We start from the raw sequence: 12,676 nt of genomic DNA, 5'->3' as shown, positions 1-12,676 counted from the left end.
AGTTGTAGTTTACCTTTCAGCCAGAGAGCACACTGAACCCCACCGATGATGCATCTAGAGAAGACTTACCCAACATAACACATTTCAAGTAGTGATGAAGTTTTGGGGGTTTAGCCTGGCATGATGTGAGTTGTAGTTCACCCAGAATCTCATGCATTCTGTACAATTAAAAACTGACTTTTTCAAATAATCCAGGCAACACTGGGGACCCAAGCTGGTGTCCTCAAGGGACTCTCTAAATTTGGGCTGACTCCTATAGATTATGATCCTTTTGAGTTTGTATGCCAAAAGAGATTCCACCTTTTTTCTGAAGTTTTTTTAGGCAGCGGCTGGATGGCCATTTGTCGGGAGGGATCGGACGGTGTCTTCCTTTATGGCAGAAGGGGGTTGGTCCTTGGGGTCTCTTCCAATGCCAGGATTCTAGGATTCAATAGCCCTATTTCTCTCCATGCAGCTTCTAATGTCTATGAGTCTGGATGGCCATCTGTTGGGAAGGATTGGATGGTGTCTTCTTGCCTGGCAAAATTGGATTGGACTGGATGGTCCTTGGGAGTCTCTTTCAACTCTCGGATTCTATGAAATCATAGTAGTCCAGATAGAGTAACATTGGATCAGTAACAAAGAAATAATACATAACAACAACAACAACAATTTTTATTTGTTACCAATCTATCATTTCAGGAGGGCTTCAATAGTGCCTTTCTTTATGGCTGGCCGAAAGAGGATGGATCAGATGGCCTTTGGGGGTCCCCTTCCAACTCTAGTGGGATATAGGCTGCCTAGGAAACCCTAATAGAAAAATACAGCAATATATGCCACCATAAGACAAACACACAAATAGAGGGAACTCTGTTTTGGTCCGTTTGTTAAACAAGTCCAGAAAAGGATGAGCGAAGTCCAGAGTTTCCTGGGTCATCTGCAAATGTAATTCTCTCTCTCTTATTTTTTTTTTTTAAAAATAACACACACCCAAAATAAAGATATGTACAAACACAAACAAGCAGTTCATTCAGGTCGGGGAGCGGTAGCTGTAATGGTTATGATCTGGTTCATTCAAGGGAAGGGGGACGTTGGCCTTGGCGTCCTTCTCGGCACAAGGCAACTGGGGCCGCTGCTTGAAGAAGTCAGAGATGTAGCGGACCTGGGGGCAAAAGAAAGACAACAACAAATTTAAATCAGTGACATCACGCATATTCTAATCAGTATTGGCTGCCATACTGTGACATCACAATTTTTTCCAATCACGACTATCTTGCTACTGTGACATCAGGAATATTGTAATCACTATTAGCTTTTTTTGTGTCAGGAGCGACTTGAGAAACTGCAAGTCACTTTTGGTATGAGAGAATTGGCGGTCTGCAAGGACGTTGCCCAAGGGACGCCCTGATGTTTTGATGTTTTACCATCCTTGTGGGAGACTTCTCTCATGTCCCCGCACGGGGAGCTGGAGCTGACAGAGGGAGCTCATCTGTGCTCTCCCTGGATTCAAATCTACAACCTATCAGTCTTCAGTCCTGCCACACAAGGGTTTAACCCATTGTGCCACCGGGGGCTCATCACTATTAGCTGAGCTACTGTGACATCAGGAGTATTCTAATTACTATAGTCTGCACTACTGTGACATTGGGAATATTCTAATCACTATTGTCGGCACTACTGTGACATCAGGAATATTCTAATCACTACTGTCTGTGACATCAGGAATATTCTAATTACTATTAGCTGAACAACTGTGACATTACGAATATTCTAATCATTACTGTCTGCACTACTGTGACATCGGGAATATTCTAATCACTGTTGTAGGCACTACTGTGATATCAGGAATATTCTAATCACTATTAGCTGAACTACTGTGACATCAGGAATATTCTAGTCATTATTATCTGCACTACTGTGATATCAGGAATATTCTAATCATTATTGTCTGCACTACTGTGATATCAGGAATATTCTAATTACTATTAGCTGAACTACTGTGACATTCTAGTCACTCTTGTGGGCACTACTGTGACATCAGGAATATTCTAATCGCTATTGTTTGCACTACTGTGAGGTCAGGAATATTCTGATCACTATTGTTGGCACTACTGCATCAGGAATATTCTAATCACTACTGTCAGCACTACTGTGGCATCAGGAATATTCTAATTACTATTAGCTGAACTACTGTGACATCACGAATACTCTAATCACTACTGTCTGCACTACTGTGACATCGGCAATATTCTAACCACTATTGTCTCAACTACTGTGAAATTGAGAATATTCTAATCGCTATTGTCTGCACTACTGTGATATCAGGAATATTCTAATCACTATTATCTGCACTACTGTGACATCAGGAATATTCTAATCACTATTGTCGGCACTACTGTGACATCAGGAATATTCTAGTTCATATTGGCTGAGCTTTTTTGTCATCATGAATATTCTGATCAATATGGAAGTGAGTTGCTGTGACATCACAAATACCCTAATCAATATGGGCTGAACTACAGTGACATCATGAATATTATAATTGCTATTGGCTGAGCTACAGTGATATCACGGAACACCCACAGAGACACCCACCACAAGGATGGCGATGAGAGCTCCTTGGAGGAGGCCCATCAAAACGTCGCTCCAGTGGTGCTTATAATCTGAGACGCGGCTGTACCCCACAAAGATGGCGAAGGAGAAGAGGAAGAACTGGATGGTGGGGCGAACCAGCCGGGCCCATCGCCCCACCAGCCGGGCCTGGACGTAGAGCTGGAATGGAAAGGAAACTGGGATAAAGAAAAGAGGCACGGTCCCACCACTGTAATCCTGTAATGAACCAAGCCAATGAGATTCTAGGCTGCGTCAATTGAAGTGGCCCTTTGTGTTCAAAGGGTTACGTACCGCGAGAAACATCATGCAGTACATCCCAAAGGAGGAGTGTCCCGAATAGAACGACAACCTGGAGAGGAGAGAAGAAGAAGAGTGGATATAATTAAAGATATTTTAAAGGGCGTCCCAATGAGGAGGCAGGGCCAATACTTGTTTTCTACTGCTTTAGAGGACAAGGAGGCTGGGAAGGCTGTAATGGTGTCTTGCCAGAATAGGGTTGGACTAGGTGGCCTTTGGGATCCCTTCCAACCCTATGATTTTTTGACCCTATTTCCTTGTTTACGTGCTAATGTCTATGAGGATGGAAGGTCCTCTGTTGGGAGGGATTTAATGGTGTCTTCACAGAATGGACTAGATGGTCTTTGGGGTCCCCTCCAACCCTAGGATTCTTTGATCCTATTTTCCCATGAAGTTGCTAATGTCTATGTAGCTGCATGGCCCACTATTGGGAGGGTTTTGATGCTGTCTGGGGTTAGGACTGTATGGCATTTGGTGGTTCCTTCCAACTCTATGGACTTCAAGCTCTCCCTCCTGACCTGGACTCGGTGACGTTCCTGGCTCCTCCGCGGCAGAGCCCTTCCAGCTGGACGTAGATGGAGCAGTTCACTTTGGACCAATCCGGGTCGCAGACTGCCAGGAAGTTGGGCCTCAAGCGGCCGATCATGTACTTGGCCAGGTCCGTTAGGGACTGGCTGACTGCCCCTCCGAAGAGGAAGGTCCCCACCACTTTGTAGAGAGCGGCTAGGTAGTTGTTGAACCCGGAGCGCGAGTAAAGGCGTTCGGTGTAGACGAGGTAGGCTTCTCCGGCCGAAACCTATGCATAAAAGCATATGTAGAACCAATGGAAGAGGGAAGGTCTATAGCAGAGTGGAGCCTACCTTCCGCTGGCCCTTTAAGAACAATATATCATGTCACTTACAATTATAACAGTGCATGGGATGGTGACGCCGGCCATCACACCGTGGGTAATGGTGTCCGGCTTGTAGGGATAGCGGATGGACTCGTCATCGCAATAGAAGCCCCGTTGGTAGGGAGAGTTGACCCCAGTGAGGACGATGAAGGGCAAAGAGGCTGCAAGGATAAAGACATACGGTGTGTAAACAAACACATGACAAAGATTAAAGGACAGTAAACACAGATCCTTGGAAACCTTTCCCATCATCTTAAATCAACGCCACAATTACTTGAAACCTTTCTCATCATGTCCAATAACAACAACAATTAGATTCATAGAGTTGAAAGAGACAACAACAACAATAATTAGACTCATAGAGTTGGAAGAGACTCCAAAGGCCATCTAGTCTCTTACACGCTTCAAACCAAGAAATACAACAAGAATTATAATTGGAAATGATGAGACTCATAATGAGACATGGGGAAGAAATATTGATGATGATGATAATCTATACACAATGATAAAAGTGACACTAATGGCCCTCCCTCCAATGACATTGCATATACTACTACTAACAACAACAAATATAATAATGCAAATAATTACCTCTACACATAATAAAAGTGAAAATATGTATGTTGGCTGGGGTGTCCACTTGTACAGACAAGCTCCTACCTCCACAAATAGCTATAGCTCCCATGGCTCAGGAGACACCAATGGCCCTCCCTCCAGTGACATTGCAGGTTATGGTGAGGGCCATGAACATGTCCAAGAGCCCTGCCAATGTCCTCCACAAACACCATACTGCCCACCAGCCAAGTGAAGGCATTCATTCAGGGACAACTTCATCCTAGATTGTATGTATTTCCTCCACCACAGGCATCCCAGTGTTTCTTACTCACTCCATTGGTGTGGAATTTGCATGACCATGCCCACGGTCTCTCCCTTAACCCATTCCTACTCTTTTCTATGGCACATAGCAAGTTGATGAATTGATCAGCAACTGAACATACTAGAGTTGAAAAGTTGAAGGTACTGGGATGTATAGTTCACCCGCAATCTAAGAGCACTCTGAACTCCACCAGCAATGGACCTGGAAGCAACTTGGCAGACACAACCCCCAAGACCAGCAAAAAATATTGGAGGTCTTTGGAGGGATTTATAGGAGTTGTAGTAAACCTACATCCAGGGCGCACTAGGGATGCAAACAATTGTGGATCTGGACCAAACTTGGTATGCATACCTGATACGCTCAAATGTGAATGGGTGGGTTTTGAGGGGAATTGGCCTGGACATTTTGGAGTTGTAGGTACTGGGATTTATAGTTCACCTGCAATCAATTATTACTCTGAACTCCACCAAAGATGGAATTGGGCCAAACGTGGCACACAAAGCCCTCATGACCAGCAGAAAATACTGGAGGTCTTTGAGGAAAATTCACCTTGATTTGGAGGAGTTGTAGTTCACCTACATCAAAAGAAAACTTTTAACCCAAACACTGATGAATCTGGACCAAACTTGACACACAGACCTGATATGCCAAAATTTGAATCCTGGAGGGGTTTGGGGGGAAGTAACCTTTCTTTCTGTGAGTTGTAGTTCACCCACAACCAGAGAAACTGTGACCTCCACCGATGATGGACCTGGACCAAACTTGGCACACAGAACCCCCATGACCAACTCAACCTAGTAGAGGGGTTTGAGGGGACTGACTCACCATTGTGGGAGTTGTAGTTTACCCTACAGCCAGAGAGCACACTGAACCCCACCATTGATGCATCTAGAGCAAACTTCCCCAACATAACAAACTTTACTGATGGAGTTTCAGGGAGTTCACCTGGCATGATGTGAGATGTAGTTCTCCTACAACCTTATGCATTTTGTACAATTAAAAATTGACTAATAATAATATTAATAATAATAATAATAATAATAATAGGGTATGGTCTTAGTTAGTCCTATTTTTTCATAGTACTCTCAAGCAACCAGAAACGGCATTTATCTGACATCGACCGATCCTCCTGAATCATATTGCATTCTAGGCTTCTTTTGTTTTGCATTCTGTCTGAATTCGTATTTGTTTTACAAGTGCGTATCATCGTTTCACATTTCTATTGCTACTTTTTTGTGCTTGTTTATAAATAGATATGTATGTATGTAAACACACACACATATTTGAATGCAAACACACCGGTTGTTAGCCTCCCGCCCCTTTTTTTTATGAAGGTTGGACTCCTGCACTTTGTGCCCTTGGGAAACTGGATGAACCGGTTCAAAGGCAGGCTCTGTTGGTCACTCAACCTCTTTGGTTTCTCTTTTCAGGGAACAAAGGCCCTGCCTTTCCCAAATAAGACCAAATACTTCTTTTTCTTCTTGAGATTTGCCTTCTGTCCCCATAGCTCTAGCGTTGCAGGAATCCAACATTTCACCAAAAGATTGGGGAAGCAGGCCCGTAGCCAGGATTTCGTTTCGGGGGGGGGGGGGGGGGGGCTGAATTTTTTTTCAGGGGGGGTTTCGGGGGGGGCTGAGTTTCGGGGGGGGGCTGAGTCTGAGTGAAAGAGGGTCTAGCCTAGCAAACCTTTTGTATCATTACCCCAATACCCCCATGCATATGGGATATATTGAGTATGGTGATCAGATCATGATATGAATAAACATAACAGTTTAAATAATGCACCAATAAGGCTTTTTCGCGAACCACCATGAAAATTTCGGGGGGGGGGGGGGCTGAAGCCCCCCGAGGCCCCCCCCCCCCCCGCTACATGCCTGTGTGGAAGGATCCAAAGCCACACTTCCTCCCTCTAGTTCCACCCTCCCTCCCTTTCTTCCCTTTCTTCCCATTCCTTCCTTCCTTCCTTTTCTCTGTTTCCTACGTGCCTTTCTTTACCCCTTTATTCATTTCCTTCCCTTTGTTTCCTGTCTATCTTTCTTTCTCACTTTCCTCTCTTCCTTATCTCTCTGTTTACTTACTTTCTGCCTGCCTGCCTTCTCTATATTTGTTTCCTACTTGCTTTTCTTTCTCCTATCTCTTCCTTCCCTCTCTTTCTCTTATTTGTTTCTATTTCCTACTTGTTTTTCTTTCTTTCTCCCTTTCTTCTCTTCCTTCCATCTGTTTTCTTTCTTTTTCTTTCTTTCTCTTTTTCCTCTGTTTCCTACCTGCCTTACTTTACCCCTTTCTTCTTTTCCTTCCCTCTGTTTCCTATCTATCTTTCTTTCTTTCTAGCTTCCTTCTCTTCCTTCTCTCTCTGTTTCCTTCCTTCTCTTATTTGTTTCTCTGTTCCATACTTGTCTTTCTTTCTCCCTTCTCTTCCTTCCCTCTCTTTCCTTCTCTTATTTGCTTGTTTCCTATTTGTCTTTCTTTCTCCCATTCTTGTCTTCCCTGTTTCCTTCCTTCCCTGTCTTTTTCCTGTCTACTTTCCTTCCTTTCTTCTCTCCCTCCCCTCTCTTTCCTACCTGCTTTTCTTTCACCCTTTCTTGTTAACAACAACAATATTTATTATGGTCCATAGACCTACCAACAGTCATTATAAATTCTCCCATCTCAGGAGAAATTCATTGTACAATTTTTTCCCCTCTCTGTTTCCTACCTTCTTTTCCTGTTTCCTACCTGCCTGCCTTCCTTTTCTCCTTCCCTCCCTTTTTCTACCTTCCTTCCCTCTCTGTTATCTGCCTGCCTTCATTCTGTTCATCCTTTCTTTCTTTTCTCCTTCTCTTTTTCCTACAATCCTTTCTTCTCTGTTTCCTGCCTGCCTGCCTTCCCTCCCTCCCTCCCTCCCTCCCTCCCTCCCTCCTTCCTTCCTTCCTTTTCTCCTTCCCTGTTTCCTACCTTCCTTTCTTCTCTCTCTGTTTCCTGGCTGCCTTCCTTACTTTCTTCTGTTCTTCCTTTTTCTCCTTTCCTCTCTTTTTCCTACCCCCTCTCTCTTCTTCCTTCCTTCCATTCTTCCCTTTCTCCTTCCCTTTCGTCTACCTTCCTTTCTCTCTTTTTGTTTCCTGCCTTCCTTCCTTCTTCCTCCTTTCCTTCCTTCTCTCCCTTCCCTCTCTTTCATACCTGCCTTTCTTTCACCCTTTCTTGTTTTCCCTGTTTCCTACCTTCTTTCCTTCCTTTCCTGTTTCCTACCTGCCTTCTTTCCCGTTCTCTCCCTTTCCCCTAACTTCCTTCCCTCCCTCTCTGTTTCCTGCCTTCCTTCCTTCTGTTCTTTTTTTTCTCCTTCCCTCTCTTTTTCCTACTTTCCTTTCTTTTCTCTTGTTTTCTGCCTTCCTTCTTTCCTTCTGTTCTTCCTTCCTTTCCTTTCTCCTTCCCTCTCTTTTACCTACCTTACTTTCGTCTCCCCGTTTCTTGTCTGCCTTCCGGTCATTCTTCCTTTCTTCCTTTTCTTCTTCCCCCTTTTTCCTGCTTTCTTTCCTTCCCTCTCTGTTTCCTTCCTTCCTTCCTTTTCTCCTTCCCCCTCTTTTTCTTCTTTCCTTTCCTATTTTTTCTTTCTCCCCTCCTCCCTCCCTCCCTCTGTTTTGGGGAAAGATAGGAAGATGAAAGGAAAGGGAAGGAATGGAGATAAATCAAGATAAACGTAATGCAACACAGTTTTACCATATGATAACAAACAGTGTTGGGAATGCAGTGTGATTTCTTGGATGGGTTATACATATTTTGGGTCCAGTAATGGAGAGCCTGCTGTTTTTTTTTTGGAAAGCTCTGCCTGCCTGCCCTTCCAGCCAATTCTCACAAAATAGCAAGATCTGAATGCAAAGAAGATGAGGAGAGGCTTAATTTCCAGACGTGGACTCCATCTCCCAGCATCTCCCACTATGGCTCCTGGGGCTGATGGTCTTTGCAGTCCAGCCTGACCTGGAGGGCAATTTTTGGCCAACGTTTTTGTTTTAGATCAGTCTTGTAGGACCAAAAAGTCAAATGATCTATACATATAATAAAAATGAAAACATGTATGTGTGTGCGTGTGACTGGGTTGCCCACTTACACAGACAAACTCCTGCCTTCAAAAAGGACTATCGCTCCCACTACTCAGGAGATACCAATGGCTCTCCCTCCAAGGTTATAGTGAGCACCATGAACATGTCCAAGAGCCCTGCCAATGTCCTCCACAAACATCATATTGCCCACCTCCCAAGTGAAGGCTTTCATACAGGGACAATTTCATCCTACATTTTACATGTTTCCTCCACCACAGACATCCCAGTGTTTCTTACTCTCTTCATTGGTGGGGAATTTGCATGGCCCCGCCCACTGCCTCTCCCTTAATTCGTTCCTATTCTTTTCTATGGCACACAGCAAACAGGAATTGATCAACAACTGAACATACTAGAGAGGTTTGGGGAGAATTCACCATGATTTATAGGAGTTGTAGGTACTGGGATGTATAGTCCACCTGCAATCTAAGAACTGCACTCTGAACACCACCAGCAATTGACCTGGAACTAACTTGGCACACACAACCCCCATGACCAGCAAAACATACTGGAGGTCTTTGGAGGGATTTATAGGAGTTGTAGTAAACCTAAATCTAGGGCGTACTATTGAAGTATTTTGGCCACATCATGAGGAGACAGCAAAGCCTAGAGAAGACAATTATTCTGGGGAAAGTGGAAGGTAAAAGGAAGAGGGACCGACCAAGGGCAAGATGGATGGATGGCATCCTTGAAGTGACTGGACTGACCTTGAAGGAGCTGGGGGTGGTGACGGCCGACAGGGAGCTCTGGCGTGGGCTGGTCCATGAGGTCACGAAGAGTCGGAGACGACTGAACGAATGAACAACAACAGGGCGTACTATGAATGTAAACAATTGTGGATCTGGACCACACTTGGCATGCATACCCGATATGCCCAAATGTGAATACTGGTGGGTTTTGAGGGGAATTGGCCTGGATGTTATGGTGTTGTAGGTACTGGGATTTATAGTTCACCTGCAATCAATCATTACTCTGAACTCCACCAAAGATGGAATTGGACCAAACTTGGCACACAAAGCCCCCATGACTGGCAAAAAACACTGGAGGTCTTTGGGGAAAATTCACCTTGATTTGGAGGAGTTGTAGTTCACCTACAACAAAAGAGAACTTTTAACCCAAATACCGATGGATCTGGACCAAACTTGGCATACAGACCTGATATGCCATAATTTGAATCCTGGAGGGGTTTGGGGGGAGTGATCTTTCTTTCTGGGAGTTGTAGTTCACCCACAACCAGAGAAGCTGTGGCCTCCACCGATGATGGACCTGGACCAAACTTGGCACACAGAACCCCCATGACTAACTCAACTTACTGGAGAGGTTTGAGGGGACTGACTCACCATAGTGTTGTAGTTGACTCTGCGACTAGCAAGCCCATTGAACCCTACCGATGATGCATCCAGAGCAAACTTGCCAAACATAACAAACTTTAAGAACTGGGTTAACCTGGCTTGGTGGGAACTGTAGTTCACCCACAACCTTATGCATTTTGTACAATTAGAAAATTGAGTTTTTCAAATAACCCAAGATAGTGTATAATAATAATAATAATAATAATAATAATAATAATAATAATAATAATTGTGGTTGTTGTTTTATTTATTTCCCACTTCTCCTTTCAGCTCGAGACAGGGCACTACATAGTCAAATATATGTAAAAGATGATTTATTAAAACATAGTTATAGTGCAGCAACAAAAGTGTACATTAAAACATAAACATACAAGAGTGGGAAGGGAATCCCAAGGGCCATCTAGTCTGACCCCTTCCTGTTTTCCTTTCTTAATGTGTCCACAAAGTCAAAATATAGGTTCCACACCCCCCAAAAAAGCCTGTGTCGTAACTGTGCCCTCCTTTAAAATTAAACCTCTGGAGATCTTTTTAAGGACTTGGTTTAAATTGCAGTGGTTATTTTAAGGGACAGAGGAGAGGTGTCTTGCCTTCCCCTTGTTTCCTATTTTGGTGGAGAGTAAAAAAGGCCAGTCGATTGTTTGGAAGAGCTAAAAAGAGGGTGACATTTTTCCGCCTTACAAGTCTTTGTTAGGAGGTTAGGTTCTGTGGAAGAAAACCAAAATAAGGAGAGGAAAGGAGGAGAGGCAGTGCAGTCAGTTAAGCCAAGGGTTTGCTGTACTTCCAGGGAGAGAGAGAGAAAAAGAGAGGGAGGGAGAGATTGAAGGAAAGAAGGAAGGAAAGAAGGGAGAAGGTTAGGAAGGGAGAGAGGGAGGGAAGGAAAGAAGACAGAAAGAAGGAAGGGAGAGAAGGGGGAAAGAAAGAAGGCAAGAAGAAAAGAAGGAAGATGGAAGGAAGTTAAGGAGGAAGGAGGCAAGGAAGGATTGAAGGAAGGAAAAGAGGGAGGAAAGAAAGGCAGGAAGAAAAAAGACAGATAGGAAAGAAGGAAGGATAGAAGGGAGAAGGTTAGGAAGGGAGAGAGGGAAGGAAGAAAGAAGGCAGGAAAAAAAGAAGGAAGACAGGAAAGAAGAAAGGAAGGGAAGAAGGGAAGAAGTTAGGAAAGGAGGGAGGAAAGAAAGAAAGAAAGAAAGAATAGAGGAAGGAAGTTAAGGAGGGAGGAACAAAGGAAGAGAAAGATGAAGGAAAGAAAGAAGACAGGAATAAAAGAAGGAAGATAGGAAAGAAGGAAGGGAGAAAGAAAAGAAAGAAAGAAGGAAGGAAGGAGGTTAGGAAAGGAGGAAGGACAGAAAGAATGAATAAAAGATAGGGAGGGAGAGGCCAAGGGAGAGGTGGGCAAGAAATAAAATAATTATTATTATATTATAAGATGATGATGATGATGATGATTATTATTATTATTATTATTGAGAAAGGAGGAAAGAAAGGAAAGAATGGAGGGAGGAAATAAAGAAAGAAGGCAGGCAGGAAGGTAGGAAGTTGAAAAAGAAAGGAAAGAATGGAGAGAGGAAGGAAAGAAGGAAGATAGGAATGAAGGTAAGGAAGGAGATTGAAAGGGAGTTGTATGGAGTCACAATCAATGGGCAATGAGTTGTTGTAAGTATTTTAGGCTGTATGGTCATGTTCCAGAAGCATTCTGTCCTGATGTTTCACCTGCATCTATGGCAGGCATCCTCAGAGGACCTCACAATCTCTGAGGATGCCTGCCATAGCTGCAGGCGAAACATGAGGAGAGAATGCTTCTGGAACATGGCTATACAGCCCGAAAAACTTACAACAACCCAGTGATTCAGGCCATAAAAGCCTTCGACAATACAATGGGCAAAGGGTCGAATTATAGGGAAATCTGGGTTTAAACATTCATTACAAACCCAAAGGCAACATTCACAGGGGCCTCCGGGATCTGCGGGACTACAACTCCCATCATTCCTCACTGTGGGCTGTGTTTTCTGAGAGTTGTAGTCCCCCGGCTTGACCTAACTGGGTTGCTCAGCCCAACCAGGTGGAAAGTCTTCATTCCAGAGAAAGGCCTGCTCTTTGGCGTCACTTTGAACCAGGAGGAAAAAAACAAAACACAGCACTGAATGGTCTGGTCGGTTTCCCAAGAAAGGCTGCCCTTGCAATCAGGCTCCGGATTGAATTGTAGTCAGAGGTATTCTGAGCACGGACTGAGCCCTCGCTCAGCCCACCTCCACATCCTGCAGGCATTATTTATAGAACCACACAGGCCTTTTTTAAAAAGGCGCTATATACTTAACGGCACTTAACATTTATTTTTAAAACCTCATGGAAAGGAAAAAGAGGCCACCGGACTGGAAAGGCATCCCTGTCCAAATCGGCAAGGCCATCTGTTGGTAGCGATTTAGTTGTGTCTTTCTTTTGGGGGAGTCATTCTAGCTCATGACCCATTGCATTTCATTATTATTATTATTATTATTATTATTATTACTATTCTGTCTGGGATACAGAAGCTGGGTGGCCATCTGTCGGGAGGGTTTAACTTGTGTGTCTTTCCTTTTAGGGAGCCATTCTCATCTCACGG

At 43.9% G+C, this 12,676-nt stretch overlaps 1 protein-coding gene across 2 annotated transcripts in view; it reads right to left on the bottom strand.

Annotated features, from left to right (window-relative positions):
• Positions 1–633: 633 nt before the first annotated feature.
• Positions 634–12,676, bottom strand: part of PLPP2 (phospholipid phosphatase 2) — a 28,315-nt gene continuing 16,272 nt past the window's right edge. For both annotated transcript variants that reach the window (XM_060785008.2, XM_060785007.2), the window contains exons 2-6: positions 3,791–3,942; positions 3,408–3,685; positions 2,884–2,941; positions 2,575–2,751; positions 634–1,141 (exon numbers count right to left, since the gene is read on the bottom strand). In XM_060785008.2, the coding sequence (XP_060640991.2) occupies positions 1,010–1,141; positions 2,575–2,751; positions 2,884–2,941; positions 3,408–3,685; positions 3,791–3,826 (681 nt within the window). In that variant the 5' untranslated portion in view covers positions 3,827–3,942 and the 3' untranslated portion in view covers positions 634–1,009. The remainder of the gene's footprint in view (positions 1,142–2,574; positions 2,752–2,883; positions 2,942–3,407; positions 3,686–3,790; positions 3,943–12,676) is intronic.

This window comes from Anolis sagrei, chromosome X (genome assembly GCF_037176765.1).
Source record: "Anolis sagrei isolate rAnoSag1 chromosome X, rAnoSag1.mat, whole genome shotgun sequence".
NCBI classification, from domain to species: domain Eukaryota; kingdom Metazoa; phylum Chordata; class Lepidosauria; order Squamata; family Dactyloidae; genus Anolis; species Anolis sagrei.
Note: the sequence above shows the minus strand (reverse complement) of the source record. Positions and strands in the feature narration are given on the sequence as shown.